The following is a 27,911-nucleotide window of genomic DNA, read 5'->3' as shown; positions in this document are numbered from 1 at the left end:
TGTGTGGTCGAGTTCCGGCTGAAACTCTGTCCGCTCCGCTCCGCACGCTGAGTCGAGTCAGTGTAGATCGGCTCACCATGGCGGAAGGACGAAGAGATCCACCCCATCCTCTCCTGTCCCTACCACCGGCTAGTAAGCGACCCTGCCTACGACCAGCTCCACGGGGTCCTGGCCCTGGGCCCGGACACGGCAGCGGCTTAACCAGCTCTCGACATCGTTCCCCGGAGTCCCTCCTGGACTGTGCCGCGAAGGCAGTAGCGGAAAAGTGGGCCTTCGAAAGAGTAGAGGAGCGTTTTGAGCGGATACCCGAACCCGTCCAGCGTCGTATCGTCTACTGGTCCTTCCCCAGAAACGAGAAGGAGATATGCATGTACTCTTCGTTTCAGTGCCGCGTAGCCGGCGAAGAGGGTCCGTCGACGGCTCCCAGCGGGGCAGGGGTTGCCGGAGTCGGACCTACAACTACTGCTGGTGGCGGAGGAACTACCACTGGTACGACGACCGTGGGAACAACCGGAGGAGTAGGAACGGGAGATGCACTGCCTTTTCGCCGTGGTATCAGGTTGCTTGACACCGGCTGCGTGGAGAACGTTTTGCAAGTCGGTGAGTGGACATCTTTTTTTTTTTCCTTTCGTCAAGTAACGCTCAACTTTTTGGTTCAATGGACTTTTACGGCGCGTCCCTGTAGAATCTTTAACCGCACACGCTTGGTTGACGCACTCGGTGCTTTTGTTTTTATAGTTTTTAAATTCAAAACCTGAGCGCGAGTGAGGAGTTATGTGTGATATGGGTTTGACTTCCTCAAGCTTCCTAATCGACATTTTTTGACAAATGGACTCATGTCCGTGCAAGAGTGGCGATAAGGTTGCTTGCTAAACATAACCGACCAGCTGCTGTTTAAAAATTAAAGGGCTTCCTATTGTGGCTTCGCTACGCTTTAACCCACTCTCTACCCTTTTTGGAACCGCACTGAAAGTAAGGCGTGTTATGTTTTTAGGTCAACTTAAACAACACCAAAATAATTCAAAGATGAGTTAATGTTGACTTTTTTTTTTTTTTTTTTTTTTTTTCCGACGAGCGGAGTTGACTGGAGCCTTCGACGCGCAGACAAGTAGGGGGAGGCGCGGACGAGTGCTCCTTGCTGACAGGCACCGATACAAAAGGACTCAACGGGGCTTTATGTTTTGTTATTGTCAGTTCCCAATTGCAAGACTTTTTTTCCAAAACTAACCGTTGGTTGGCAATGCCTTAGCCAAGGAACAAAGACTGTTATTGGGTCTCTTATTATGATTAATCCGACGTTAATCCGTGGAAGAAGAAAAAAAAAAAGTCCCCCCATCACACGGCTGTGTTTACTCGCTGCTGGTCGGAGTGGACAAAGAGACGCGGACGCCACCGGCGTGGAAAATAGCTTGGTGTTTTCCAGTCAGTAGTTTAGCTACAATGTTGAAATGCGTTCTTTGCGTGCGTTCCACAGACGCTTGCCACACAAAAGGCTCACAGTTTAAATGATCGATAAGCGTCTCGCATTTCCAGCACTGCAGAGAGGATGTTTTCAAACAAAGGGCCATTCCGCAAAAGCTCCTTCTCCAAACGTCAGCCTCATTAGTCTTTACAGCCAAACGTGAGATTGGACATGACGAAAATGGATGGGATTGAAACTGATGGAGAGTGGGGGGGTGAAACTGCCTCCTAGTGTTATTGGGCTATTTTTTCTTGTTTGGCCATATGGCGTGAGAGGTACTGGAGCTTGTCTGGGGTTTCATGTTGCCTCAAGGTATCAGGGGAAGCTGCAAACTGTGGCTTCTTTCGGATTGCTGTATCTTATTGCATCTTTTTTAAATGGCCATTGATTCTGCTCCATTACTATCTTGAAACGTGAGACTTGTGAATATGAAAGCGAGATTTACTTTTAGCTTTGTTTAGTGCCATCTGGCTCGATGCACTCGTGCAAGCTTGCGAGATATGATCCGAAAGCGGCACCTTCATTCAAGTGTTAATGTCGGGATAATTCTAGCTGGTCGGTGATTGCCTGTAATCGAGCACCGTATGCAAAGAATGTTGGCGACAGCGAGAAAGGACACTTCCGGTTATCGTCAACAACTGCCACGTGCTTAAAAGCTTGCACAGCATGCTGCTTTGTGCATGTGATGTAGTCATTCAAAACATATTTTGGGGTCAAATAAGTTACAATCCCCTCAGGTGTAAACTGACATTTTAACGAACAAAAACAAAGTATGTATAGTATTTGAAAGCAAACACCAGCAGCCTTAAATGTCTCTCATCCTCCCCCCAAGGTCAGTCACAGCAGGTCCACACATGGTTTTGTCTCTCTGTTAACAAACACAAGACCAGTTAAATAGTTGTTTGACGTCAAGATAAGATTTGGCCTGCTCTTCACTTTGTGGCACATGGTAACCAGTTGCTAACTTTTTTTTCTTCGACTTTTATATTTAAATTTGGATAAGCTGCCATGCACTATTAAGCAGATGGTTACACTCTTGGATTTACCAACTGCTTTTCACATGCGTCTGTTTACAAAATGCATCTTTATTTATGTAGCACTTTCACAAATAAATGTTGCCGTAACAAAGATCACATAAAATGTGTGCAAAAATGCAAACAATAAATATCCCTCTATATGTCTTGTTGTTTGAAGCGGTTATAGTGGAAAATGGAGAGATTCAGTCTTAAAGGTTGAGGTTCAAAGTGGATCAAAGGCATCTGCTTCAGCTAAGTTTGAAAAGTAAACAATTTGCTGTAGCGTCCTTTGACGAAAGGAAAGACGGAGAAGGATGGTTTAGTTCTCCTGTCCCGCATTGAGTCTTTCACATCTGCACCTTAATATTCACACATTCTTTTGCACACCTCAGTTTCAATAGGTGATCACCAAATGACACGTTTACGTCCAAAATGTCATAATAACTATAATTTCATTATTCCCTGTTTGATCACAATTTGATTTCAAAATTACAGGTCCACAAATATCCTGGATGAACAGTTAGTCTTGTTACTTGGATGTTAGCGCCTGGTGATTGCCTCAGACCAACTACGTCATTGCATCATGAAGTTAGCCTACATGTGTTGCAGAGTTGAGAGTTGGCAAAAATGGCTCACATGCAGAATGTGCGTTAGTATGATCCTGATTTTGAACCAGATGATGAAGCATTGAAAGAGAAAGAGACCCAACAACTGCAGAAGGACGTATTCAAAGTTATTTCTCATATGCTTTGATTTAGCTCTGTGATGTTACATCAACCGGGCTGTTAGCAGCGAAGCTAACGATTCAAAAAAGGGCAACTATAGATCACTTACTGAAGGGATTTTACTCCAGAAATAGACTTGTATTGTCCCAAATTGCTGAAACGGTCGTCAGTAAAATGTTTGCCACATGGTTCGGAAGAGTTGTTTGGGCATATTTGGTTCATAAATAAACTCTAACTGCAAGTGTTTTGGTGGCTCGGGTGTAGGGAGAAGAAAGAGTGTTTTGTTGTCCTTGATACACTGTGCTGCGGAGAAGTTGCTTTGGTTTTATCAGACTGTCATGTTGTCCTGTTGTACCTACACAGTTGTTCAACTTTGTGAGGGCAGAGTTGGCGCTGAGTTAGTGACGTATAAAACCCAAAAAAGTGGGGTTAGTGACGTTTAAAACGGATTTGCTAAAACAGCCCATTTGATGGTGCTGTTTGAGCTATGTTGGTCATTTTTCTCACAGCTTTGGGAACTTAGTCAGGTTGGTGGTGGTGGTGGTGGTGGGGTGCATATTTATGATCAAAAACCTCAACAAAAATAGTTTCTTGTCAGGGCCCCTTTAAATACTAGTCCGAATATTGTGACACTACAAAACTAAAGCAGCCTAAAATAGTCCTGGGAAAGACAGTTCTGGCACTTAATGGTAAGCGAATCCGATTTGAAAACACCTTCAGAGAATGCATGCACTCTTTGCAAGTCGAGTCTTTTGTTTGTCGAGGTTTAACTGTAACACTGTCTAATTGAAGGGACGTGTGAGCTCATCAACAACTTATCAACCCATGTGTAATAATCTACCCCTAGCTCCAAGTCCTAATTAGAATGGCTAAAGCTAAGAGCGCTTGTGTATTTACCACCCCCACTTCCCCCAACACGGCACATGTATGACCAGAAGCTCCCTTGCCAGTTATAAAGTCCTCCGAGAGCAGGAGGATGGGATATTGGGGAGGGAAGGGCGCGTTAGCGGATGGGGTGGGGGGGGCTTCCTCATCTTTGAGTCCAGTTTCAGGATTATTGGGTCATGCTTTGTTAACCAGCTGCGGAAAAAAACCTTGTTCACAGAAAGGGGGGTAGGAAGGATCTGTGTGCAAATACATGTGTGTCCCTTCCACGTCTCTGTCTGTAGAATGTTACATAAAGCTGTAATGGGTCCCCAATGCCTTCTGAAGCGATGGTGGCTCTGACAAAGTGAGGCAGCAGACTTGAACGAGATTAAACAATGTCACAGTCAGTCAGGGGGATTTTCCAAGTGCTTCTAAAAGGCTCTGATTCACACTGCCAGGTAGGAAGTGTCAATTTGAACCCAGGTAAACGTTTTCAAAAGTTGCAAAAAGTATCAAGTATCTTTGGGTTGTCAATGGCCAAATTTCCAAAATGAATCTAAATGTCAGATTTAGAAGTAGAAGGTGCACTTTAAGATTCTACTGCTTGTTTTTGTTGCTGCTTGGCATCACAAGGAATCAATATTGTGAAATGAATTATGGATAGAAGTCACTGAATAGATATTGAAAAAGAAAGTTTTGTGATGCATTCCTGAATCAATATTTTTACCCACCCCTGCAAGTTGCACAAGTCTGCAGGGCCGTGTAGTCAGGGCAGGAGTCTTGCAAGTTCAAAGAGAGCAATATTAAATTTTTTTTTTTTTTTTTTTTTTGCTATTTAAAATATTTGTTCTATTTTTGTTGTCTGGTCTGTGCTTTACATTGATGCTCTCAGTGCATTGATCATTAAAATTGCTGAATTGGCACATTTCCTGTTCCAATGCATGGATGAGAAGGAAAGCAATGTATTTCTCCCCAAGTGCCTCAAGCGACTATTTACACATTAGTCGACACAGGGCAGTTAGTGCCGTGTGCTCTCACACTACAGACATTATTGTTTCTGTTTATATTGGCAATATAAGTTTTATCACACACTTTGGCAGGTGGCAGCGCTGAGATCCGTTGGTGCAGTGGCTAGTCTGAATGCGCCACTCTTCCACTGAGCTCCCCCCCCCCCCCTTTAATTCTTTCATTTAAAATTCCAATTCTTATTGAGAATGGCTGGTGGGAAAAAAATACAAATAAATGATCTATATTCTATCGAAATAAATACAGGGACTAAATGTGAATTAGGCAGCCCTGTACTCCGTGTCACCTGAAACTGTGGCCAGTGTTTGCAAATCCCTCCACATCCACTCCATTTTTCCAGTTAATAACTGTTCTAAAAATATACAGTAACTGCACATGTGCTGGGATAAAGCAAACTCAAGTTCCTCCTGTCCGGTGTTTAGAATCTTTCAACATTTTCCCGCACCTTCTATATTCATGGGTGGACGTAATCAATGGTAGCTTTGTCCTTGTAGCTTTTGAAGCAGACATTTGCTGTTGTTCTCAGTTATTGCACCATCCCACACCTGTCTTTTATTAGTTTTGTGTGTCGTGTTTGAGTGTGTATGCGCGCACATGGTGGTTACACATTTGGCCGCTATCCACGTTTCCGTCAGAGGAAGGCTGGACTTGAAAGGGATGGATGATTCTGATGTTGTATGGTTGTAATTGGCAAACAAATGTGGAGAAAGGCTGCGTGAAAAGACATGGAAGGGAAGGAAATAGTTGAAAGGCATAGTATTTGTTCGTTGGTAGAATAAAATCTTTTTTTGGGGAAAAAAAAAAAAGGACATTTTGGGTGTTTTCCTCTGTAAACAATGTGCATGTTGGCAAATTTGCAAATCAAAGATAGTCAGGCTTTGTGTTTGCACTGCATCAGAATAATTTAACCAGCGTTAACCGTAACCTTGGCTCATTTTACCGATGCCCAGCCCCTTTTCTTGGTGCATTTCATCTGCTTCTATTGATCTATCTACTTGATGGTTGGATAGAAGTCATTCAAGCACAACTCTACTCACAGTCTTCTCTCATTTGTTGCACTACCCGTCAAAACTTAAAAGTTAGTTTGGCGTCGTGTTTTTTGGAGCAACGGAAGATGATGACATGTAGTCAACGCCTAAAACGTATCAATTGTTCCATCGATTACTCAAGGACTCACATTTTACTATCTCCTAGAAATCTCTTGTATTTCTGCTTTCTCATTCATTGGTCATCTCTGTTTTCCATTTTTCTTTTGAAAGCCGAACATGTCACGCTTTATTGTTTTGCCACGGCCACTTGGAAATAGGCAGGAGTAGCTCACAGATGTCAGCCACAGATAGTCATCACTCTTCTATTGGGAACATGTGCACACACACATACAGTTGTAGTTAATGGCTGTCTCCATTGTGCTTCCTCAAGATCCTCAGCACTCAAAACAACAGTGCTACTATTAGAGCCACGACTGACAAGTGAGTGCCCATAGGAGCGCATTGTGTTTGAAGCATCCATTATAGATACATTAGAAACTATTTCTATACGTTGACTTTCAGCCAAGGAGATGGTAATCAAAATATAATGTACTTCCTTTTTGGGTTGCAAATGTGCACATGATCATCGAGTGTGCGCATGTCTCTCAACTTTACAATACCGTTTTTCTTCCTGCCAGATGAAAGCATGCTGTATTTAAAATTAAGTGCACTATTCATCATCCCTAGCCCCCTTCGAGTGTTCAAACTTTTATCATTAGAATTGATCTGATCTGGACGTCTTGGTCTTTTTTTATTTTACATTTACTTTAGTTCATTTCCTCATTTGTATCAAAAAAGGGTGAAGTTGGATTAAAAAGCCTTTCAATGGTATTCCTTGAAGACAGCATCTCCATTTATGGTGATTCCCCTCTCTCTCTGTGCATTACTAAATTGGTGGGCTGGTGTGAATGCATTGTTTTATGCCATTTTCATTCACATGCACTCTAATATCAATGAAAATAAGCCTTAGCCACTCCGTTTTTATCCATGTGTAAATTGTCATTGTCTGTGCTGCACCGTCACTCTCTGAATGGCGCTCATAAATTACTGCTGGGAAAGAAAATATTAGTTTCCAAAACAGTTTGGTTAAGTTCTTCAGGCTCGTTTTTTTATTATTTTATTTATGTACTCTTTATTATTATTTTATATATGGACTAAGTCGACTCACATTTAAATATAGCTTAAATATTAAAACAGCGACACACACAGACATCATGACACACACATTTGCGCTTGTTAAAGAATTTGCCCCTTGCTCCAAAAGTGTGCTTTCCTGCCCCATCTCCGAACTCCGCCATGATTGTTTACATCTGCTTGTTTGAGTCGCGCGCCAGACATACGGACATACACCATATACACACGCTGCGTTATTTCATGTGTAGAGATGGAAAATATGTGAAAACGAGAAATGTACTCAGGTTTGGCTAGCTATAGTGAGGAAGATACTTCCTGTACTACAAGATTCCTTGTGGATATAGCAAGAGCCCGCACAGAACAGAAAACAATGACTCGTTTGAAGGAGGAACTCGATCGGCAGTTTACATGAGAGATTATTTGGTTTCAAAAAGGGGGTAACCAGGCCGTCTTATTTGACATTTGACATACCCAAATAAGGGCATGTTTGGGTTTTGACGTGCTTTTAAAACCACAAATAATTCCAGGTTTTAAAAGGTTTAAGGAGATGTTAGTCAGCCCTTCAACGTTTCGACTCCACTTCACTATGAGTCACGTTCAAATGTGTTTGGTCGTGTTGGTCTGTATAAGTCATATATATAAGTTTATGGTTTCCGTCAGTTATTTCCACACGTGTGCGCCGGTGTGTGTGCATGTCACTGTCTCTTTCACGCCTGCCTGCCAATCATGCCACTTTGTGAGTTTTTGCATTCTCACAGAGAAAAGAATGGTAAGATAACTGTAGAATGGAGCACATGAGGGGATATGATGGAAAAAACAAAAATAATTTTTATGCAGGGGGGTTGGGTGAGAATTGACAGACACCAAGAGTGTGAAGTATGGAAGAACGAGAGGGAGATTTAAAAAAGGTGTGAAGGAAGGAAACAGGCGCAAAATGAGCTGAAAGGCAAATGCAGAAATAAATACAAGCAACTTGTCACCTCTGGCTCCCACACAGACACACACATGCAGGCACAAAGCCAATGGGAAGGGAGGGTCCTCATTACACTCTCAGCAGTTCATCACACATGTGTTTGTGTGTGTGTGTTGGTAATGGGCTTACAAGGTGTTCTACAATGGGGGAGGATGGGCATGCCCCAAGAAAAAAAGGGAATCAAGCCAAATTGATCGGAGCAGTCAAGTGCACTAGCCCCCCCACCCCATACATGTACAGCATGATTAATGTCATGGGGATCTGTCTGGTTGAGACCTTCAAACGGATCTGTCTGGTTGAGACCTTCAAGCATGGGCCATATAGCAAATTTTGGCTGTCGGTTAGGCCCTCTTAAATTGTTTACCTGGCGGGGCTGAAGAAACCTGTTTGCGGGCCAACTCCAACCTGCGGACCGAACATTTGAGCCGGTGTGTACTTTTTTAGGACCGGTAAAATTGAGTGGTGCAGTAAGCGAGACCTGGCAAAACTCTCAATTAAAAATACCGTCCAGATAGAAAATCACCATGACAAGGGCTGTCCAGTTCCTCTTTTTTTTTTTTTTTTTCTACTGAAATTGCTAAGCGGAGTTCGCTAATCAAGTCACGAAAACTATCAATGCGATAGTGCTGGGTATGGCAGCATGCTGATTTTGATGGAAGGCATTTTACGTATATATCTGAAATGCTCTTGTTTTTTTTTCTGTTCCCATGCTATATAATTGCTTCTGTTGCAGGACACCATCGACTTAGCCTGGCACACCTACCAAGACAATTTCAGTCGGAAACCGGTGGTTACAGAGGGGGCAGGGCCTTTTGTGTTTCATTGTGGGAATACTCAAAGACTATGATCAGTCTCTCCGCCATTGTCAAACACCCATTGTTTTCTTTCATCTGTCCTCTTTTTCTCCACCTTTTCAATTCACTCTAATTTTAATCAAAATGGCCTAGATTCTTCACAAGATTCTTTTCCCCAGAGCTCACCTGATATGTGAATCTACACATGCAAAAGCTTGTTGTGTTCGGGAAATATTTTCCAGTCTGGTGTGACGTATGCAACCATTTAGGGGTTTAACATACATGTTAACATTTGAAACTGTTGCCAGGTGACCATTTCAACTGTCTCAATAGATGGCAGCACAAATGGATGAAGGAAACGCTAAAGAATGCTTTTAATATTAAAAGAGCACAAAGGCAAGAAAAAGTCATTTTTTCGAAATGTCAAGCCAGGCCCATGCAAGGCTTGCCTTGACCATCTTGACAAGTGCCCAGGAGTCAGCAGAGAAACCCTTTAACCCTCTTCACATTTTGAAGACGATAAATAGATGTATATATCTGTGTATGACTTTGTGCTTATGTCCTTGCCAGATGGGACCAGTGCTTTTTTTTTTTTTTTCCGAGCTAAGAAAAGCAGCACAAATGCTCCAAGCGTCACACACCATACTGTTTTTTTTTTTTCCTCTTCCCCAACTTAACTAGCCTTTAAAAAAAATAATAATAATAATTTTCAAGGCTTTTGATATTTACAGCAGCTTTCAGTTGCTTCTTCTTATCTTGTCCACCACTTATTAACTTTGTTAGTGGGCTGATACAGCCAGGATGTTTCCATCCACTCTTCCTCTGTTGCCCCCTTTCACTTTTTTTTCGGAGAAATCACTAGCATGCATGCAAGGAATGCAAACACGTACTCCCCCCCCCCCCCCCCCCCCCCCCCCCCCCCCCCCGAACACAATACGCCGACGCGCACATGCACGCGCGTCCAGTTTTGCAGTTCATTGTGTTTGGCACGTGGCCACTATATTCCTTAGTTACACAGACATAACGCATGCGTGCACACACACGCAGACATCACACTCGGCCTCCGCCTGACTCCTGCCTTGGCAGACAGCTTCCTGCTGAGTAAGCCCGCCTGCACCCCCGCCCCCCCTCGCTTGCACTTTTTGTACTGGTTGTTTTTTTTCACACAAGCCCTTCATTGCATCCCTTTTTACTTTCATGTCTACCCTGTGGTCTTATTTCACTTTCCCATCTAAATTACAAGGTTTTCACATGAGCACAACTTGTTAAGACACTTTCTTAACCTGAGGCTAGGTAATGATATTCAAATATGTGATATTATCACAATATAAACCTCACAATAGCATGATTATGTGCGGTCGGAGATATTGATGCTGTATAAAAATAAAAAAAAGAGCTCATATTAAAAAGAAGCACAACAGTATTGGATTTTTAGGCAGCAGTGACAAAGAAATAAAATTGCCAGTCAGTTTATTATCATCATGCCATTATATCATCCTCATTTTATTATCATGTCATATTGTCAGAAAAGTAATATTTTTGACAAAGAGTGATAACTGCTGCAATTCGAGCTGGCCAAAAACATCTCTAGTCATACTAGTCAGTATGCTGATCTTACATGTTTGGATGCTACTACAGTTTCCCCACCCCCAGCCCTCATCAGAGTTTCAATTTTCTGTTTTTTGTTCAGAGGATTATAGGAGGGACATCTTGTCGTGCATCTTTTCACTGAGATCTGATGAAAAGAACCTGTTTCAAGTGTTGAGTGCTGTTACTTTTCTTTACACCTGAGAAGAGTGGGCGGCATTGTCTGTGTGCATAAATGTGTGTTTTATTGTCAGGCCAAAGACAAGCAGGCCTTGGCTGTGCCAAGTGGTACCAAGCCAGTTGGCTGTCACTCACACTTTTGTTTTGTGTTGTGTTCTGTATTCAGCCCACAGCACACATTGTTGTGAAGAGGCTTTCACTTGCTTTCCCCTTTTGCTTTTGTTTGTATGTTTTATGGGACTGACATTGATCAAGGGAGAGAACTCGAAATGTGAGTTTCAATAGATGGATGCTGTGCACGTGTGCGTGGTTTTGTACCGGACCAAAATATTTCGAAAAAAGTTGGAGTCACCAACCATTTTAAATCTCAGAGGTACAGATTTAATACAAAGAACTGCCATTTTGAAAAGCCTCCTTCGAAATAACAAATTTGCTCAAATGACTATTAATAATGTTACCATGATATGTTTCATGAATCATTATTGATTATGATTTCTCATAAAAATTTGGAAACAGATGTAACACTTTGTGTCGATGACTTTTTGCCAGCGTTTACATTTTCTAATGATCACTTTGACAAAATTCCTAGAAAATCACAGTGTCCCATCACTGGGAAGCTGTTTTTAGAGCAAGCTTACAGGCTACCCATGTGATCCATTGGCACCACGTTGGTGACCTCTAGCATGGACATTCGGTCCGGGTCGCTTCGTGATCATTGTTGCCCAGTACAAATGCATTGAGCCATAATAATCAAATAATTTGTCTTTAGAAATGAACATGGCTAGGAAATGATTATCATACCATCCACACACCATCCATCCACTCTCATGGTTTCATGAATTAAAATGCACACATGTCCAGAACCTTGCTCAACACATTCCTAACACAAGCAAGAACAAACCACAGTAGAACTCTGCATTTAGAATTGTGAAGAGTTTTTTTTGTGTGTCATTGTGCTTATCTGCGTCATTAAGATTATGGGAATACTAGCTGACTTTGCACAGGCTTGTACTTCTCTTCATTAACTTTCTGATTCATCCAGTGCAAGTAATAAGAATTCAGCCCTGAATTGTTTGCAAGTCTTTCATCAGTTCATTGTCAAGTACAGTTGAGAGTGTTTGGTTTGTTTCTGTCACCCACAATATTTATACAGGAAAAGGAGATTCATTCAAATATGCAATGTATCTAACATAGGAGGTGCACGTAAAAGGCAATAGAGCTGTTTTTTAGCGTATAAATTGAATCAAAAAGTCTGTGTTGACATCTTGTGTTGATCCACAGGATGCTAAGAAAAAAGAAAAAGACCTGAATGTTTCCTCATCAGGTTTCATTAACCAACACTGTGAGTCAAATGAAACCTATGCATGGAAATAAAAATAATGCTCAATCAATGCTGAATCATGTAACTTTGTTTGATGCCAATTGGCAGACACACACACGCACACACACACAAAAAAACCAAGACTCCAAAATATTGTCGTACCCAATATGACCAACCACTTTACTTACTCTTTCCGAGCAGCACTATGACAGGAATTTGGTTTTGAGTTCTTTCTTTCTCTTTCTTCCAGGAATTTGAATCCTGGTTTGGTTCATTTACAAAAGGAGTAGCCACTGTGGTGTATGCACACTAATATTGTGGGGTGATTTAGGAGCTAAGTTTTGTCTACACGGCTATGACAAAGGTTCTTTTGTTAACATAGCAAATCGCGAAGGCTTAACAGACCCAGCTCAGGGGGACTCCACATTGTTGTGAACACAGTGATGACTTGGAGAATAAAATGGTGTGATCTTTTCCTGTCATATTTATTGATCATAAACCATAAATGGTAGCAGCGCGAGAATGATACAAAATGGGTCTGGCTTGGCAATTGTATGTTTTTTTTGTGTTATAACTATTATTATTATTTTTTTTATAGCTGACAAACTTTTTGCTACACACTTCAACTGATGCATCTGTATTGTAGTGAAAATAAGTGAAATGCATATTTAATTTGCAAGGCAATTTGTGGAGAGAAATAATGTTCTGAGGAACAATATCTATTCCCTATTGAATGTTGTCAAGGTTTCTCTCTCAACACACTTAGCAGTTATGTATTAGTATGAGGGTGACAGACAAGCTCAATGAATGTCAGGCATTTGGAAGTATTTTCTTTTGTGAACTCAAGGCTTCTAAACGGCATTGTATAGCATTGTTTACCAGCCTCCGCCATCTTTGTTCCGTGTGTGTGTGTGTGTGTGTGTGTGTGTGTGTGTGTGTGTGTGTGTGTGTGTGTGTGTGAGTGCGTGCACGTCTGCATGTGCATCCTTCTTTGTTGACATTAGGGCTGCGCCGATATGGCAAAAAATATTATCACAATTTTTTTTCCATATCATTCGATCTCGATTATTATATTGATTTTTTTTTTATTTATTTTTTTTTACCTATTTTCCCAAATTACCTGTTTTAAAGTATCTGCACTGAAAACTGAAGAAACTAGAAATACTTCAAAACAAAGTAAATAACAAAACAAATTAACCAAAATAAAAAGAAAATAAAAATATAGATAAAAATACTCAGTAAAATAAGGGTAGAAAATGTAAAATAACACCAGAACCAATGCTTTTGCAGGTATGCAGGACCCAAAATACACAAATTGCCCCCTTGGGGAAAATGAAAACAATGAAAACAAATGTCAACTTTATTTGGGGCGTGCTTAAGCGTGCGTGTGCTGGAGGCTGTGGCAGACGGTGACGACTCAGCTCGCATTTTCATTCTTTCCTTATAACCACTTGGCTGGCACTTCTTTAAACGATTAAACAGATTTGTTGTATTGCTTTTTTTTTTTTGCGGGCACTGACCGCCAACATACCTTGCAACATCGGCCTCACTTTGGAGCTATCCGAACCAACGCCGCACAACCGGCATTGAGTGACTTCGAAGGATAACTCCAAGTCATGGCTGACATCCGATTTGCTGCGAGAAATACGCACACACTTGATCAGATTAAGCTCTAGCATGACTCTCTGCCACGTCAACTCCTCTGTGTGTCTCAAAGCAAGAGAGCAGCAAAAGAGAGAAACCTGGAAATTAAAGATGGTGGACTAATAACGTGATTATTACTACAGTGGTAAAACTGCAGTGTCTCGAGCTGCTTTAAGATGAACACATCTTCAGGGTAGATGAGTTGAAAGGGGGTCCTCTTAATCTGGCAAGAGTGGCGTCATAATGCATTCAAGCTGATTTGGTAATGCCCTTTGTGTCCATTTTAATACTGTCTCTGTAATACACACACACATGCACACACTCAAATCCCCCTTTGGTTTGGGCCCCATCCCCATATGGTGGCAGGGTTTGATGAGAGCTAGATGAAGTCAACCAGAAGTCCCTACCCCCTTATTTGAAAGTGTGTGTGTGCGAGAGAGGGCATGTGTGGATTTTCAGGTTATATGTTGGCTTGCAAGCTGTTTTCATTACATTTCATTAATGATTCATTTCATGCGTGATTGTGCAAAGCTCACCATGATCAGATCTGCAGGGGTGGAGTCTAATCCGTAGGTGGAAAGGTTCCTAACCTCAGACATGCAGATGGTTCCACCACACCATAAATGTCATGACCTTTTTGTTCCCCCAAAAATGTTGAATGGAAATCAAATTGAACAAAACTACAACCAATGTTTTTCTTGCTAGCTGCAGAGGAAGTAAAGAGTGTCCTGAAAAATCAATAGTAATTATCTGCTCTGTCTTTTTTTTTTTTTTTGTGCACATGGCAGTGACATACTATTACATTGTTGATGTGCGTACAGTATACTGCAGTAGTCAAGTGCACATTTGATACGAATGACAAAATGAAATTAGATTGGTCTTCTTTCATTAAATCCATGGTGGTTGTAGTAAACAGGAGAATAAGTTGAACACGTGGCAGCAAAGAGCTTAACATGCACCCCAGACAAAATTGTGAGAATCAGCACAGGTACAAGATTAAATCGTGTACGTCAGGGGTGCCTAACCTTATTTCACCCCAGATCTAGTGACGCAGTCATGCAATGCCGAGGTTGCACATTGATCCATTATTGGCAGGAGATATGTGTAACCAGTGGAGTTCGACTCTTGTAGTGTCCACCAAACTAGGGAATCAAACTAATAATTGAGTTTTAATTGTTTGATACAATGCCATGCAGTCAATGCAGAAGTTGAAAATGACACTGGTCATGGTTTTCATGATGTCAGATTTGTCGGTGTGTAAGCGGATTAGAATTTGGTGCAGTCAAGCTCTTTCAGATTTTTGTTTAGGTTATGGACCTTACAATCAGCCAGTGTCTGCAAAAACGACAGCTTTGACACTATGGACCATGTTATCTACAAAAGACGTGGTCAAGGTCTTGTGTGGACCCACGGTCAACTGCGGTTGTTCAAAGAGATGATATGTTTGGTCACATGGATGTTCTTTTCTTGTGGAAGCTGGCTAAAAATCTGATGTCTTATATGTTGCAAAGTTATCACTTTGATAACAAATGAGAACTTTCAGGCCCGAACTTGCTAGATAGCCGAACACAGAGCCCAGCTTCAGTAGCCAACAAAAAGCAAATGAATGTTAGCTCTGGATTTATTTAGCCTTGAGTTAACAGGATCTACACAAACCGGTGAAAGGACAGCTTTTGGCATACACACTCACATGTCCTTCGATTGATCTTCACCTGAAGTTCAGCTTCACGTTCTACACAATGTGTTTGTGTGTGAGCATGCCAGCTCTTATCAGACTGCACCTTTTGAGCTCTCGTGGAAGCCGAAAGCAGCATTTCAGCTATTTCCTCTTAAAATGGCATTCAATGCTATTATGCACACCCTTTACAATACAATGCATTGAATTGACCAAGTGAGTCCTTTGACAGCAGAATGTGTGCCTGTCTTGAATTGAGCTGCTTTGGCTCTCTGCTTCTATGGCTTCCTTTCAAATTAGACAGATAAAATCCTTGATTGAATCTTAGATGCAGGCTAGGAAAGGACGCCATACCTTCCTCCTTACCCCCTTGTTTACCTTAAAGCAGCTCTAGGTGTGTGTTGTGTGTGCATGTGTGTGTGTGTGTGTGTACTTAAAGCATATCATCATTCTGATAGTGGTTCTTTACGACAAAACTATTTTTATTCCTAACCTGGTCAGTCAGGTGGGCAATTCGCTGACTTCCACCTGTTTCGCCAGAGCTGTATTTTGGGTCGCTTGCTTTTTTTTTTTTTTACACTGACACATAAGATGAAAGGCACTTAATTAACCTGCCATGAACCCCAAACATCCCCCCTTGCCCTTTCCCCCCTGTTGCAATAGAAAAGAGAAGATCAGGTAATCAATTCAGTGAAAACATGACAAATGAGTCCCTGCGGTTACCGAGTTTGTGTGCGTGTTGGGGCAGAGCTGTTGGGAAATCACAAATGAAACAATCTGGTTGTTATCGCATCAGCAAACAGCGTAAAGAGGAAGGGGATGGATGACTGAATGATGGATGGATGCATAGATGGATGGGCAGAGGGAGGAGATGATTCAGTGTGGCCAATGTGTATTTGTGCATATGCACGTCTGTTGTGCACAGATAGATGGCTGATTGAATACACGGCCATGTGGGTGTCTGCGTGAGTGGGAGCGTGCAAAAAGGGGTGCTGTGTTAACCTTGGAGCTGTCAGAACAGATGGGAGATGGGAAGGGCTGCAGGGGATACGTTTGCTGCTGGAGGGGGATGGATAGATACCAGGGCATGGAGCTGGGAGGGCTGAAGGAGAAAGAATGGAGACAAGGTTTGTGTGTGGCCTTGGCTACTACACAAATCATAAAGGAATGACTGAAGCGTGCAAAAAAAAAAAAAACCCTACAATAATTGTATTTATAGGATAGTACATATTTACAACCTCTCAAAATGCTAGGTTAAAACGGAACACAAAATATTTCCCACTGCTCGTTTCCTGTGCGTTTGGTAACTGCAGGAAAAGATGATGTTTGAACATCACTAGTCAAAATCTGGGTGGTAATTGTGCTAAAATGATATTTCATGACATGTATATGTGACTCAAACAGAAAAAAAATAAACATAAAAAGGAAAATATGAAATTCTGGATTCATTTTAGGCCAAAACCTGATACAATGTACAAAGTAAATCTACAAGTGCATAGCCCCCCCTCAAAAAAAACCCAAGTTCATGCCATGAACATTAATTACGTTTTATATTTTTTTCCCGTCATCTCTCTTGTAAAAGCCAACGAGTCTCTTGAGAGACAAAACTTGCCGGTGGGTCTTAGGCATCCGTTCTTCATGGCCAACCACTGCTTCCACCTACTTTACCCCTCCCGATGCACCTTGTGATTGTGTGTTGTGAAAAAATATCCATATTTACTGTCAGTGTATTGGTTATTTAATTCAACGATATATTGTATTATTCATCCCCCCCCCCCCTTCTGTCTTCAAACACCAGTGACCGGGCAAATAAGCAAATTTGCCCCCATGCCATGAGACGCATCATCCTCGACACTCGGCACGCATTCCCGCCAATCCGTGCGAACCGCATCGGTTTTGAAATGCAAGTTTGTTTGGAGATATATGGAATGTGTCATATTTTTTGTAGAACCTTGGGGAAAATCAATGGATTATTTATTTGGAATTTGAAATGAGAGGGCTGGGTTTGTCTGTGGGGAGGCATTAACGGAATAAGGCTGCTGTCATTTAAATGTGTCTATGCGTGTACGTGCACATACATATACTTTGGCGCACCGCCCGGCTCCATTCTCCCAGCTGATTAGGGTTAATGGCCTATGAGCATGAGCAATTGTTTGCCTCCTCATTGGTTGACTCGCTGTGAGGTGGGCGGGGTTTTCACTGCGTGACAGATGGCGGCGCTGTGTGTGCAATTGTGGATGCACAATGGAAAGATGTACAATGGCGGCTGTTGTCTTCCACTCCCCCATTCCACGCTCACATTTTATTGTTTCCTTACTAGTCTATATTCCTTGGACATAAATGTTCACATTCATTCTAGATGTAAATCAATATTGCATTGCTTTTCATTTTAAGTGAAACTAAAAGTTTTTGGGGAATGTGGATTATTATGTGTGGAGAACTGAAAGCACACAGCGATAAAATACTTTGTTGGTGAGATGTCAGCAGCGGACTGTCAAAAAAGCAAGCACACATAACACAAGAGCGAAAGCGTGACACCGGCGCTACACAGAGTTGTATGTTCCCTTTTGGATTTAACTGCATCATTCTATGTAGCACACTCGTAAATCACCTTTGATCAAAATGAATACGCTGCTTGCAATTTAAAACAAAATAGCGGTCTGTGTGTCGTGTGAGAGATTAATGATATCTTCGGTGAATATCACTGGCTTTTTTTTTTTTTTGCCACTAAATTTTGGTCCTGGCATTTAGAACAAAAGCAAGCAGGCTTTGAAAGGTTGTTTTGTGTGCTGCGTTTTATGTTTGTATGTATATGTATACACACAGGCTGCCGGATGCAGCATCCTTTTTTATTTTTTTAAATTTAAATCAAGTGTCATTGCATCCCCATCTGCTGAAGACACACTGTTTCTCTTTACCACACATTGAGGAGCACTCACGTGAATAACAGAGAGCTCTTGTAGTATAATTTGATGTAGCAACAAACGCTTCATGTTTCAGACACACAATAGGTTAACAATCTGAATTTGTCACTCAGGATCTTTTAATTCTTAAAATCCAAAATAATTCTCCCCCCCCCAAAGCATTTTAAGTCTTATCCCTCCAGCTACTAGTTTACAAAACTAGTATGGCGAGTCCATACAACACAAGCGGAATCTTTTACCAATAAGCCAGCAGTGTTGGCATTTGTTTTATCAACACATTTGAAATGTTTGGAAACTTCCCAAAAAATGGTGGAAATTGTTGGTTTTTGTCACAAGGAATTCACACTTGTTCTACTTGCACTGGATTTGATAGCAAGTCGTTTAAAGCTATGACATTTTGTTAACTTTATTGGAGGTTTTCTATCGTCTGGACTGATTAGTTTCATAGCAAGAGTTGCACACAGGCTGTGTCATGTCTGTTGGCGATGCAAATAAGATACTTCCTCATTTCACTCCACGCCTCTCCTTTATGGCCATTCTTTTCTATCTTATCTTTCTTTCTGTAGAGAAAAAGGCTCTGCCCTTATTTGACACAAAAAGTGGTGTGCTAAAGAAAAAAAAAAGTCACTGTCATTATTAAAATATCGTTATTGAAGACATGATATCATTTTGACAGTGAAATGACTGCACTATTGGAAAATGGTGCAAGGCTCTGAGCTCTTGTTTTTTTCTGTCCATCTTTTCTTATCACTATTTCTTTGCCACAATGAATGATGTTTTCAGTTGATTGTATCGCAGGGTGTGACAGCTTTCTTGTGTGTGCGCTCACAACATTTGGTAGGGAAAAAGAAAAGCCTGTTAAGGGCCTTTACCCAGGAGATGGCTTTAGGAAGCCCTTATTATTCATCTGTACCATGCTGGCTCATACCCCAGATTTGAATTGTCGGGGTGGATTTGGGGGGGTTGGGTCATGTTATGGTTTGGGCGTGTGTAGGTTTGGGAAAACAAGATTTTTGCACATTTCCCTTTGCCATGGCCCAAAATAAGCTCGTCATTGCCTTTCAGTTTACTCCCGCTTCCTCCCTTCGCATCTTCTTGCTGATTGTCTGGCTCTGACCAATCGCCGTCTGTTTTAAATGTGGCGTCAAATAACTACGTCTGGGTTCTCCCTTGTTTTTTCCCTTATAACATCACACACACAGCCTCAATCAAGACAATTAATTTCTAAAACTATAAAATTGAGGGGGAAATGTTAGGTTATTGTGGAGATGTTTTATTTCTTTATCACGATAAAAAAAAAAAAAAGCCAACTCATTATTCCATTTTCTACCTTCTTTCTTGTGCAGGGTTTCATCTGAGTGGCACGGTAACTGAACCTGCCACTACATTGGAACCAGAGGTCACCCACAAGGTGGCCATCAGCTTTGATCGCTGCAAGATTACCTCTGTCACCTGTAGCTGTGGAAATCGGGATATTTTCTACTGCGCCCACGTGGTGGCGCTATCTCTGTACAGGATCCGCAAGCCTGAACAGGTAAAATATATACATGAGCCAATTATAAGAAGACATTCTGAACAGGTGGAACAACTTTAAAACCATAACAATGCAATGTAAACAAAAGCTGGACAAGCTTATCAGGCATACATAACAAAGAGAGTTCAAAGTAAAATGGGAGACATGTTTATATCCTGTCAATTTTATGTGTCACTTGTGTGTATGTTTCAGGTGAAGCTTCGGTTGCCCATCTCAGAAACCTTGTTCCAAATGAACAGAGACCAGTTGCAGAAGTTGGTCCAATACCTGATTACAGCTCACCACACAGAGGTCTTGCCTACAGCTCAGAAACTGGCCGACGAGATCCTCTCATCCAATTCTGAGATCAACCAAGTTCACGGTGCGCCAACCTAGTCTTCCTCACGTGTCTGCTTGGAGAGAAATATTCAAAACTATTCTCTATGGACGTAAATCACGGATATGGCAAACTCGAAAAACCCTACAATACAATGATTTCTTTTTTTTCCCAATTTGGTCTCCCTGTGTTAATGTTGACATTCAGCAGCCCTCCAGTTCAGCAAAGCCACATCGTGCTTCCTGTCTGTGTTTAACAAGAGAACAGGCCATGGAAGCTGTTGATCCACATGGAAGGCTTTAATTGAAGAATGTTGCTGGTTTGTTTCCTACAGGAAGATTGAAATATGTGGTCTCAGTTGCTCAGCTTCTTTCTTGATCAAAGTAACCCCTGCCCCTTTTCCAAATTGGATGTAGAAACACACACAGAGAAGGAAAAGGAATACCAAAGCAAAGTTGTGCTGGCAAACATCCTGCTGCAGAAATCAAAATAAACACTGAGTTCCACATTTTGTTTAGTTCACTTTGCAGCGCTTAGCAAATCCTGCTTGAGCGCGGGAAGTCTAATGTTGTTTTCTACAGAGCCTTTTTTAAAAAAAAAAATCAATTTACCATGCTCTTGACCTGTTTAGTCGAAAAAACCTTTTTGTCAGCATGTCTCTCATGATAGCCTGCTTTTCTTAAATCATTTTATTCAGGTGCTCCCGATCCAACTGCCGGCGCAAGCATTGACGATGACAACTGCTGGCATCTGGATGAAGATCAAGTCCGGGAACAAGTCAAGCAGTTTTTGTCCCAGGGAGGATACTACGGTTCTGGGAAGCAGATCAACTCCATGTTTGCTAAGGTACATTTTGCTCTGCTTGATTCATGTCCGTATTCCTCCCAACTTTCTCTTTAAATGCACTAGTAAGCAGCCTGAACACACAGAAGATCAAATTATATGGTATATTGTTGTGCAAACCATGAAATACCACGCGAGTACTGACAGACATGAGTGACCGCTGATTCCAAAATGTGACAACACTTATGTTTTGGGGGATTTCCAGGTGCGCGAGATGTTAAGAATGCGTGACTCCAATGGTGCCAGGATGCTGACTCTCATAACGGAACAGTTTATGGCAGACCCTCGATTGTCACTATGGAGACAACAAGGCACAGGCATGACGGACAAATGTAGACAACTTTGGGATGAGCTGGGTAAGTACAGTCAGTGAAAGCTTTTTGTAGTTTCTCTCTGTCTCGGCCTTTCTTTTCCTCATGGAATAATGAAGCCCTTAAATCAATAAAGCTGCTCAGCTTCTGTGCAATCAATCTGAGCATTTAGGAGGTCAATGAGAACACTTCCTGGGTGAGCGAGTGGGATCATGACATGCATCTGAAACAGAAATAACACCTCTTTGACAAAGACAGAAAAAAATAGCAGTATTGACACATGTTTGACAAAATCAGAGGAAGGCATTGTCTCGTATTGAAATAACATTAAAAAAAAGAAAAGAAAATCAGGCCTTTTTTAAAAATGTGTCTTCACCAATGTTTTTTTTTTTTAACACAGTATTTTAATCACTCAAAAAGCATCGACTATAAATTGCTGACTTGACTGCTCTAGGTGCATTGTGGGTGTGTGTGGTGTTAAACCCCCACTGTAAGAGTGAGGAGAAGAGCAGTTGGCTCATGCAGCTGAAGAAGTGGAGCGACATGGACGTGTGCCCGCTGGAAGATGGCAACTATGGTAGCGAGCTCCCAAACATTACTAATGCTCTGCCGCAGAGCAACCTTGTACAGGGTCAGTACGCAAACACGCATGCAGTCCAAGATACAGTAGTCATTCATAATCAGGGGGCACTGATAGCACTCAAAATACTGTACAAGTTCTGACACTACATATGAGTGTTTGATACCAAGTATACATGATAATGCCATTATCAACAACAAGCAACACTGCCTAGTGCTAAGTGCGTGTTTTGCTTGTCAGACTCTCTGTCCAGGCCAAGGAGGACTGTATTCAGCCGGGCGGTCGAGGCTTGCAACCTCCACTGGCAGGGCAGCCACCTTCAGAGAATCATCAGCAGCGATTACTACATGTCTCCGTCATACCAGAGAGACGAGGAGAGTCTACTGTTTAATCCACAGGGCCTGCCCCTCTGGCTCGGTACGCGTACACACGCACACAGTGAGTGAAGTATGTCAAACATTGAAAATGTTAATCAATGACCAGTGGTGAATTTCTGCGCGCCTCTTGTCAAACATACAGATCACGTACCGACGGCATGCGCTCGTGTCGATGCCTTGCGTTCCCATGGTTATTCCAGGGAAGCCTTGCGACTGGCAGTGGCCATCATCAACACGCTTCGTCTATTACAGCAGCGTGAGATGGATATCTATAAACATCAAAAGAAAGGTAACATACTCATGCTCACCGACCGCATTTTTGGGATTATCTTTTTTTTTATCAATACAGGGTTCCACTTCATCTGCTCTTGTCCATCCCCAGATCTTCTTCAAAGGGGAGTGACTACCACCACAAACCTGGAGGGTTGGGTAGGACATCCTCTGGACCCCATTGGCTGCCTGTTTACAACACTCACCGAAACGTGCCGAGTGGATGACGACAGCACTATGGACACCGGAGGTACGAAATCAAACTGAATAATGCTCGTATTTCGGTTGGTAAATCTCTGCAGCTCCGAGACGACATCGTATTGCCCCACCATCCTTTTTGCTGTGTCCCTCTCTATTTTATTGTTCCTGGAAGGCTGCTGCTCATTTACTTATTATCCCAATCGTAGTCAGGGAGTTGAACATGTGGACCCTTGGTCGCAGGCCACATTTCATGCCCTATACACTTCTGTTAAGCTTTAATCCAATAGCTAAAAGTCAGGGTTAGAAACTTTGGGTTGATTGAACGGGTGAATTTTTTTCTTCTCCATCTATAAGAGGGTGAGCCCAGGCGTCCTGTCTACCACCATGTGCCAGTGTGGGGCAGTCATGACGGAGGAGAGTCTTACCTGACTCTAGCCTTGGAGGTGACTCTGATGGGCATGGGCCAACAAAGGATTATGCCAGAAGGTCTCTACGCTCAGGAGAAGGTATGGATGCATGGTGTTTTGTTCTCAGAAAAAAAAATAGGTGCATGAAGTAGATTTCTTTTCTCTGGATGAATTAAACGTTTTGTGCAAATGAATTCTATCTGTTTATTTGTTGTAGTTTTCAAACGTGTGCTCAAATGAAATGAAAACATGTTTTTTGTGTGTGTATTGCAACATGCGGTATTGAGCATATGCTGTGCATAATATTGTGCAATTTGTAACCTTTGAGATATGCGTGTTGTTTTGAAGGTGTGCCGAAACGAAGAGCAAATTGTGACAAAGCTGCAAGAGCTCGAGCTGGACAACGTGCTGGTTCAGACCCTCCGGAGACAGGCCATACAATTACTAGAAGGTACAACATTCAACAGGCATTATTGTATGACAATCCAGTGTTTGCAGAAGACTTATGTGTCTGAAAATAATTGAAGTCTACACAAAAATAATAATACATTTTATTTATAAGGCGCCTTTCAAGGCACTCAAAGTCGCCGTACAGACATAAAATAGCATAAAAAAATGAATATCTGAAATATTGTTATGTAACTCAGATGTTTTCATACTACAACAAAAATAAAATCACTTTAAAAAAAATCAATATGAATACGTTTGGAGCCAGTGAATGGAAAAACATGGTTTCTTGAAAACTGAGAATGATTTATTTTCTTATTTCTACGCAGCTGGTCCATTCAGCGGTCTTGGTGAAGTCATCCACAGGGAGAGTGTTCCTATGCACACTTTTGCCAAGTACCTCTTTTCTGCCCTGTTGCCACACGATGCAGACCTGGCCTATAAGGTGGCTCTCCGCGCCATGAGGTCAGACTTTTCAACCGCTGTGCTCGTGTGCCTTCAATTCTCATTTACTTCTATCGAAACGTATATGTAAAAACCAACACTCTTCTATTGAATGAGCCTGAAGTTGTGCATTCTCTTTTTCAGATTGCCAGTTCTGGAATCATCCGCGGGCTCCGGTGATATGGGTCAACCTCATCATGGTATTTCCATCGTTCCAAGTAGATATCCACGCTGGTTCACTCTGGGGCACTTGGAGTCGCAGCAGTGTGAGCTGGCTTCGACTATGCTAACCGCTGCTAAAGGTACAGTCCAAGCATTACCCCCGAATGGGCATCTCATTCAGATTTTGGCAAATCAAAATACTTTTCTCCTTATTTCTAGGTGACATGTTGAGATTGCGGACAGTTCTGGAAGTCATTCAGAAAAACATCCATTCTTCGTCCTTGATCTTTAAACTAGCCCAGGATGCCTTCAAAATCGCTACGCCTGCAGACAGCCCGCCTGATATAACTCTACTCAATGTGGCCTTGGAGCTCGGACTTCAGGTAGTGTGTGTACCTGTGTGTTTGAGATTTTTAGGACACATCTGTGATTCTAAAAGCAAGGGCACAGTGTTTTATTTTCCAATCTGCGTCACTGCAAACAATATTTTCTACCTGCAAAATAAATAAGCGAACTCAACAACTCTTCTGATGTTTGTATGGGCAATTCATAGATATGCAAGATGTTATTCTTTCCTTTGTACACAGTCGCACGATCATTTTGTCCCCAATCATGTTGTAGGTGATGAGGATGACTCTGTCCACGCTCAACTGGAGAAGGAGAGAGATGGTCCGCTGGCTGGTAACCTGTGCCACTGAAGTCGGTACGTCGAAATATTATCCTGCCCTCTCCAAGAGCTTCCCTTCACTTATACATGATCATGTCCTTATATCATATAAGATTGATTTTAAGGATGTGTCAGTTAATCCATTTAGTAATGCTTGGACCAAAGCTTGTCTCATGTAAATGTAGTGCTTTGCCGTCGACTTGTAGCATCTGAAGTTCTAAATCTTTACTAATCCATGTGTTGGCACATCTTTTCACACCAACATCTTCTTCCATTGTGTGTGTCACTGTTACTCTCAGGTCTTCGTGCCCTTGTGAGCATTTTGCAGAGCTGGTACACCCTCTTCACACCCACCGAAGCCACCAGTATTGTTGCAGCCACCGTCATGTCCCACAACACCATCCTGCGCCTCAGCTTGGATTATACCCAACGAGAGGAGCTAGCTAGTTGCGCGAGGACGTTAGCGCTGCAGTGCGCCATGAAGGACCCGCAGAACTGCGCCCTGTCTGCTCTGACTCTCTGCGAGAAAGACCACATCGCCTTCGAGACGGCCTACCAAATTGTGATCGACGCGGCGTCCACGGGGATGACGTACTCGCAGCTCTTTACCATCGCCAGGTACATGGAGCACAGAGGGTACCCGCTGCGCTCGTTTAAGTTAGCCTCCCTGGCTATGAGCCACTTGAACCTGGCTTACAACCAGGACACCCACCCAGCCATTAATGACGTTTTGTGGGCCTGCGCGCTCAGTCACTCCCTGGGGAAAAACGAACTGGCTGCAATTATCCCCCTAGTGGTGAAGGGAGTGCACTGCGCCACTGTGCTATCTGATATCCTGCGCCGGTGCACCATGACTGCACCGGGTCTGGCCGGCATTCCCGGCAGAAGGAACTCCGGGAAACTGATGGCAACAGACAAAGCGCCTCTGCGGCAACTCCTGGACGCTACAATCTCGGCCTACATCAACACCACGCACTCTCGACTGACACACATCAGTCCGCGGCACTACGGTGAGTTCATTGAGTTCCTGAGCAAAGCACGGGAAACTTTCCTGTTGGCGCAGGATGGCCACATTCAATTTGCCCAGTTCATAGACAACCTCAAACAAATCTACAAGGGCAAGAAGAAACTCATGATGCTGGTTAGGGAACGATTCGGTTGACCCCAAACGACCCCCCCCCTTCCTTAGAGGAAGTATTTCACCTTATATATTTCTGTTTAAAATTTTGAATTCTTTGTGTTTTTACTTCTTAAGTTGAGCCATTGATTGACTATTTTTTTTTTCCCTCCAATGTGGTGGTTGTGTTTGTTGAATGTGAACCAGGAAGCATTGCTCTACTGAAACTGCTAAAAGGGGCAAATGGCTCAATATGATGAACAACAAAACACGGCTTCCTGGCCCGCTACCAACGAATGTTGAATTACATAACAAAACAAAAAAAAGTCATAAGGTTGTGAAAAGCAGAACTAGCTTTTCTTTTTATGTGACACGTGGCACAAAAACCAAAAGCAGCTGGGAAGAAGTGGGCCATAAAAAAAATGGAAGAAACATTAAAATGTTTATAAAAACAAAAAGAACCCACTGAGGATGACAACACACAAAGTGTTACTATCATACCTCAACTGTATCCGCTTCGACATCCTTGTTGATAAATCACCTTGTTTTATTCAGGGCTCATATGTAGAGTGTTTAAGCCACAACAACAAAAAAATTCCAAAGACCTGACCAAAATCAGTGTAAGGCCAACTCCCACATAATTTCATCACAAGCATTGGTAGAGCTGCTCTACTTTAGGCTCCATGCACATGTGTACTATAATTTGGACTTTATTTTGTTATATTCTGCCACTAATCTCAACGATTTGAACTGCGTTGACCATTTTTCGCATACTAATTCAAGATGTTACTGTTAAGCAATATATTGTCAAGCCTCCGCGGTTTTTTTTTTTTTTTTGTCCAAGCCACATGATGTCATCTGGTATTCGGTTGGAGGGGTTGAGATATATTTGGCCTTTGTTTATCAGCGGCTCTTCCCTCTGCCTGTAGCTAAAGTTCTTTTTTGCATCGTAAGATCTTTTGTGGGAACTTGAGAATTTCCCAACTCAACTTCCTCTATGAAATTAGTAAATATAGTTGTAACTTTGGTTGCTTACTGACACTTTTCCCCCCAAAATACCCAGAAAAGAAATGTTCATTATATTTAAAAAGCCTAAAAGGAAAGCTTAAACAGCACTAACAATATATTGCATCATATATGATGTGCTTCTAATATTACTTGAAATCTCAGAATGGGCCAACTTTTTTGGACATTTTCCCAATCAGTCACTCAGAAGCTTAATATTCCTGGTCAGACGAAACGTCATTGTACAAGCACTTCACACAAATACCTCTTCAGTACGTTCCTGCCGGTTTGTTTATTTATTGCTGTTCGCTTGTTTTGTATGACAAATGATGGCAGTCATAAAGCCTGTGATGATGACAGGTGAACTTTAAAAAGGGACATTTTCTTGCATGTTTTTTTTTTTTTTAACATTCCATTAGAGGTGGTCTTCCACATCACCCAATCTATTGTTTTTTTCTTTTCGTCCTGTTATTTTAATTGAAGAAACAGAAGAATGAAAAAGAGGCTAAACCTTGTTCTCAGGGACATCACTTAACGAGACAAAACAAAAAGAGTAGCATTAAGCATTTAAGATATTGTAAATATGAAAGTGTCAATTCAGAAAATTGTAAAATTATAATTATTTATAATAAGTATGTTCTGTTTGTTTTTTTTATTTCGTTTTTTTTTGTGTGGGGGGGGGAGTGTGGGTGTACTTGAACTGTTTTGGATGTGGGGGATTTGACAGCATTTTTTTTGTAAGAGCAAAGATGTTTCTCAGGTGCTCCTGTGTACATTTCTGTTTTGCTATATTTTACTGTTTGTATTTTCCTTTTCTTTTTCTTTTTTTTACATTTGCAAAGAAAAATGTTTCCAAAAAAATACAAAAGAAGCA

At 41.9% G+C, this 27,911-nt stretch overlaps 1 protein-coding gene across 3 annotated transcripts; it reads left to right on the top strand.

Annotated features, from left to right (window-relative positions):
- The first annotated feature begins 12 nt into the window (after positions 1 to 12).
- On the top strand, positions 13 to 26,490 carry zswim5 (zinc finger, SWIM-type containing 5). Of its 3 annotated transcripts, none has more exons than XM_085929727.1 (16): positions 13 to 600; positions 19,703 to 19,890; positions 20,083 to 20,251; positions 20,904 to 21,052; positions 21,255 to 21,405; positions 21,815 to 21,937; positions 22,181 to 22,378; positions 22,460 to 22,606; positions 22,700 to 22,837; positions 23,143 to 23,294; positions 23,544 to 23,646; positions 23,972 to 24,107; positions 24,231 to 24,388; positions 24,468 to 24,631; positions 24,870 to 24,951; positions 25,215 to 26,490. In XM_085929727.1, the coding sequence occupies exons 1-16, from the start codon at positions 78 to 80 to the stop codon at positions 26,075 to 26,077; spliced, it is 3,444 nt and encodes a 1,147-aa protein (XP_085785853.1). In that variant the 5' UTR covers positions 13 to 77; the 3' UTR covers positions 26,078 to 26,490. The 3 variants fall into 3 exon arrangements, with proteins under 3 accessions (XP_085785853.1, XP_085785852.1, XP_085785851.1); XM_085929726.1 differs by having other exon boundaries at positions 21,815 to 21,991; positions 22,181 to 22,357; XM_085929725.1 differs by having other exon boundaries at positions 21,815 to 21,991.
- Positions 26,491 to 27,911: the final 1,421 nt, after the last annotated feature.

This window comes from Syngnathus leptorhynchus, chromosome 14 (assembly GCF_054491065.1).
Source record: "Syngnathus leptorhynchus isolate UIUO chromosome 14, UIUO_Slep, whole genome shotgun sequence".
NCBI lineage: Eukaryota > Metazoa > Chordata > Actinopteri > Syngnathiformes > Syngnathidae > Syngnathus > Syngnathus leptorhynchus.
This window is presented reverse-complemented; position numbering and strand designations above follow the sequence as displayed.

Coding starts and splice junctions, on each gene's coding strand:
- zswim5 (XM_085929725.1), top strand. CDS start 78: ATGGCGGAAGGACGAAGAGATCCACCCCATCCTCTCCTGTCCCTACCA. Junction 23,647..23,971: donor GGCCATACAATTACTAGAAG/GTACAACATTCA, acceptor ATTTCTACGCAG/CTGGTCCATTCAGCGGTCTT. Junction 24,108..24,230: donor GTGGCTCTCCGCGCCATGAG/GTCAGACTTTTC, acceptor TCTCTTTTTCAG/ATTGCCAGTTCTGGAATCAT.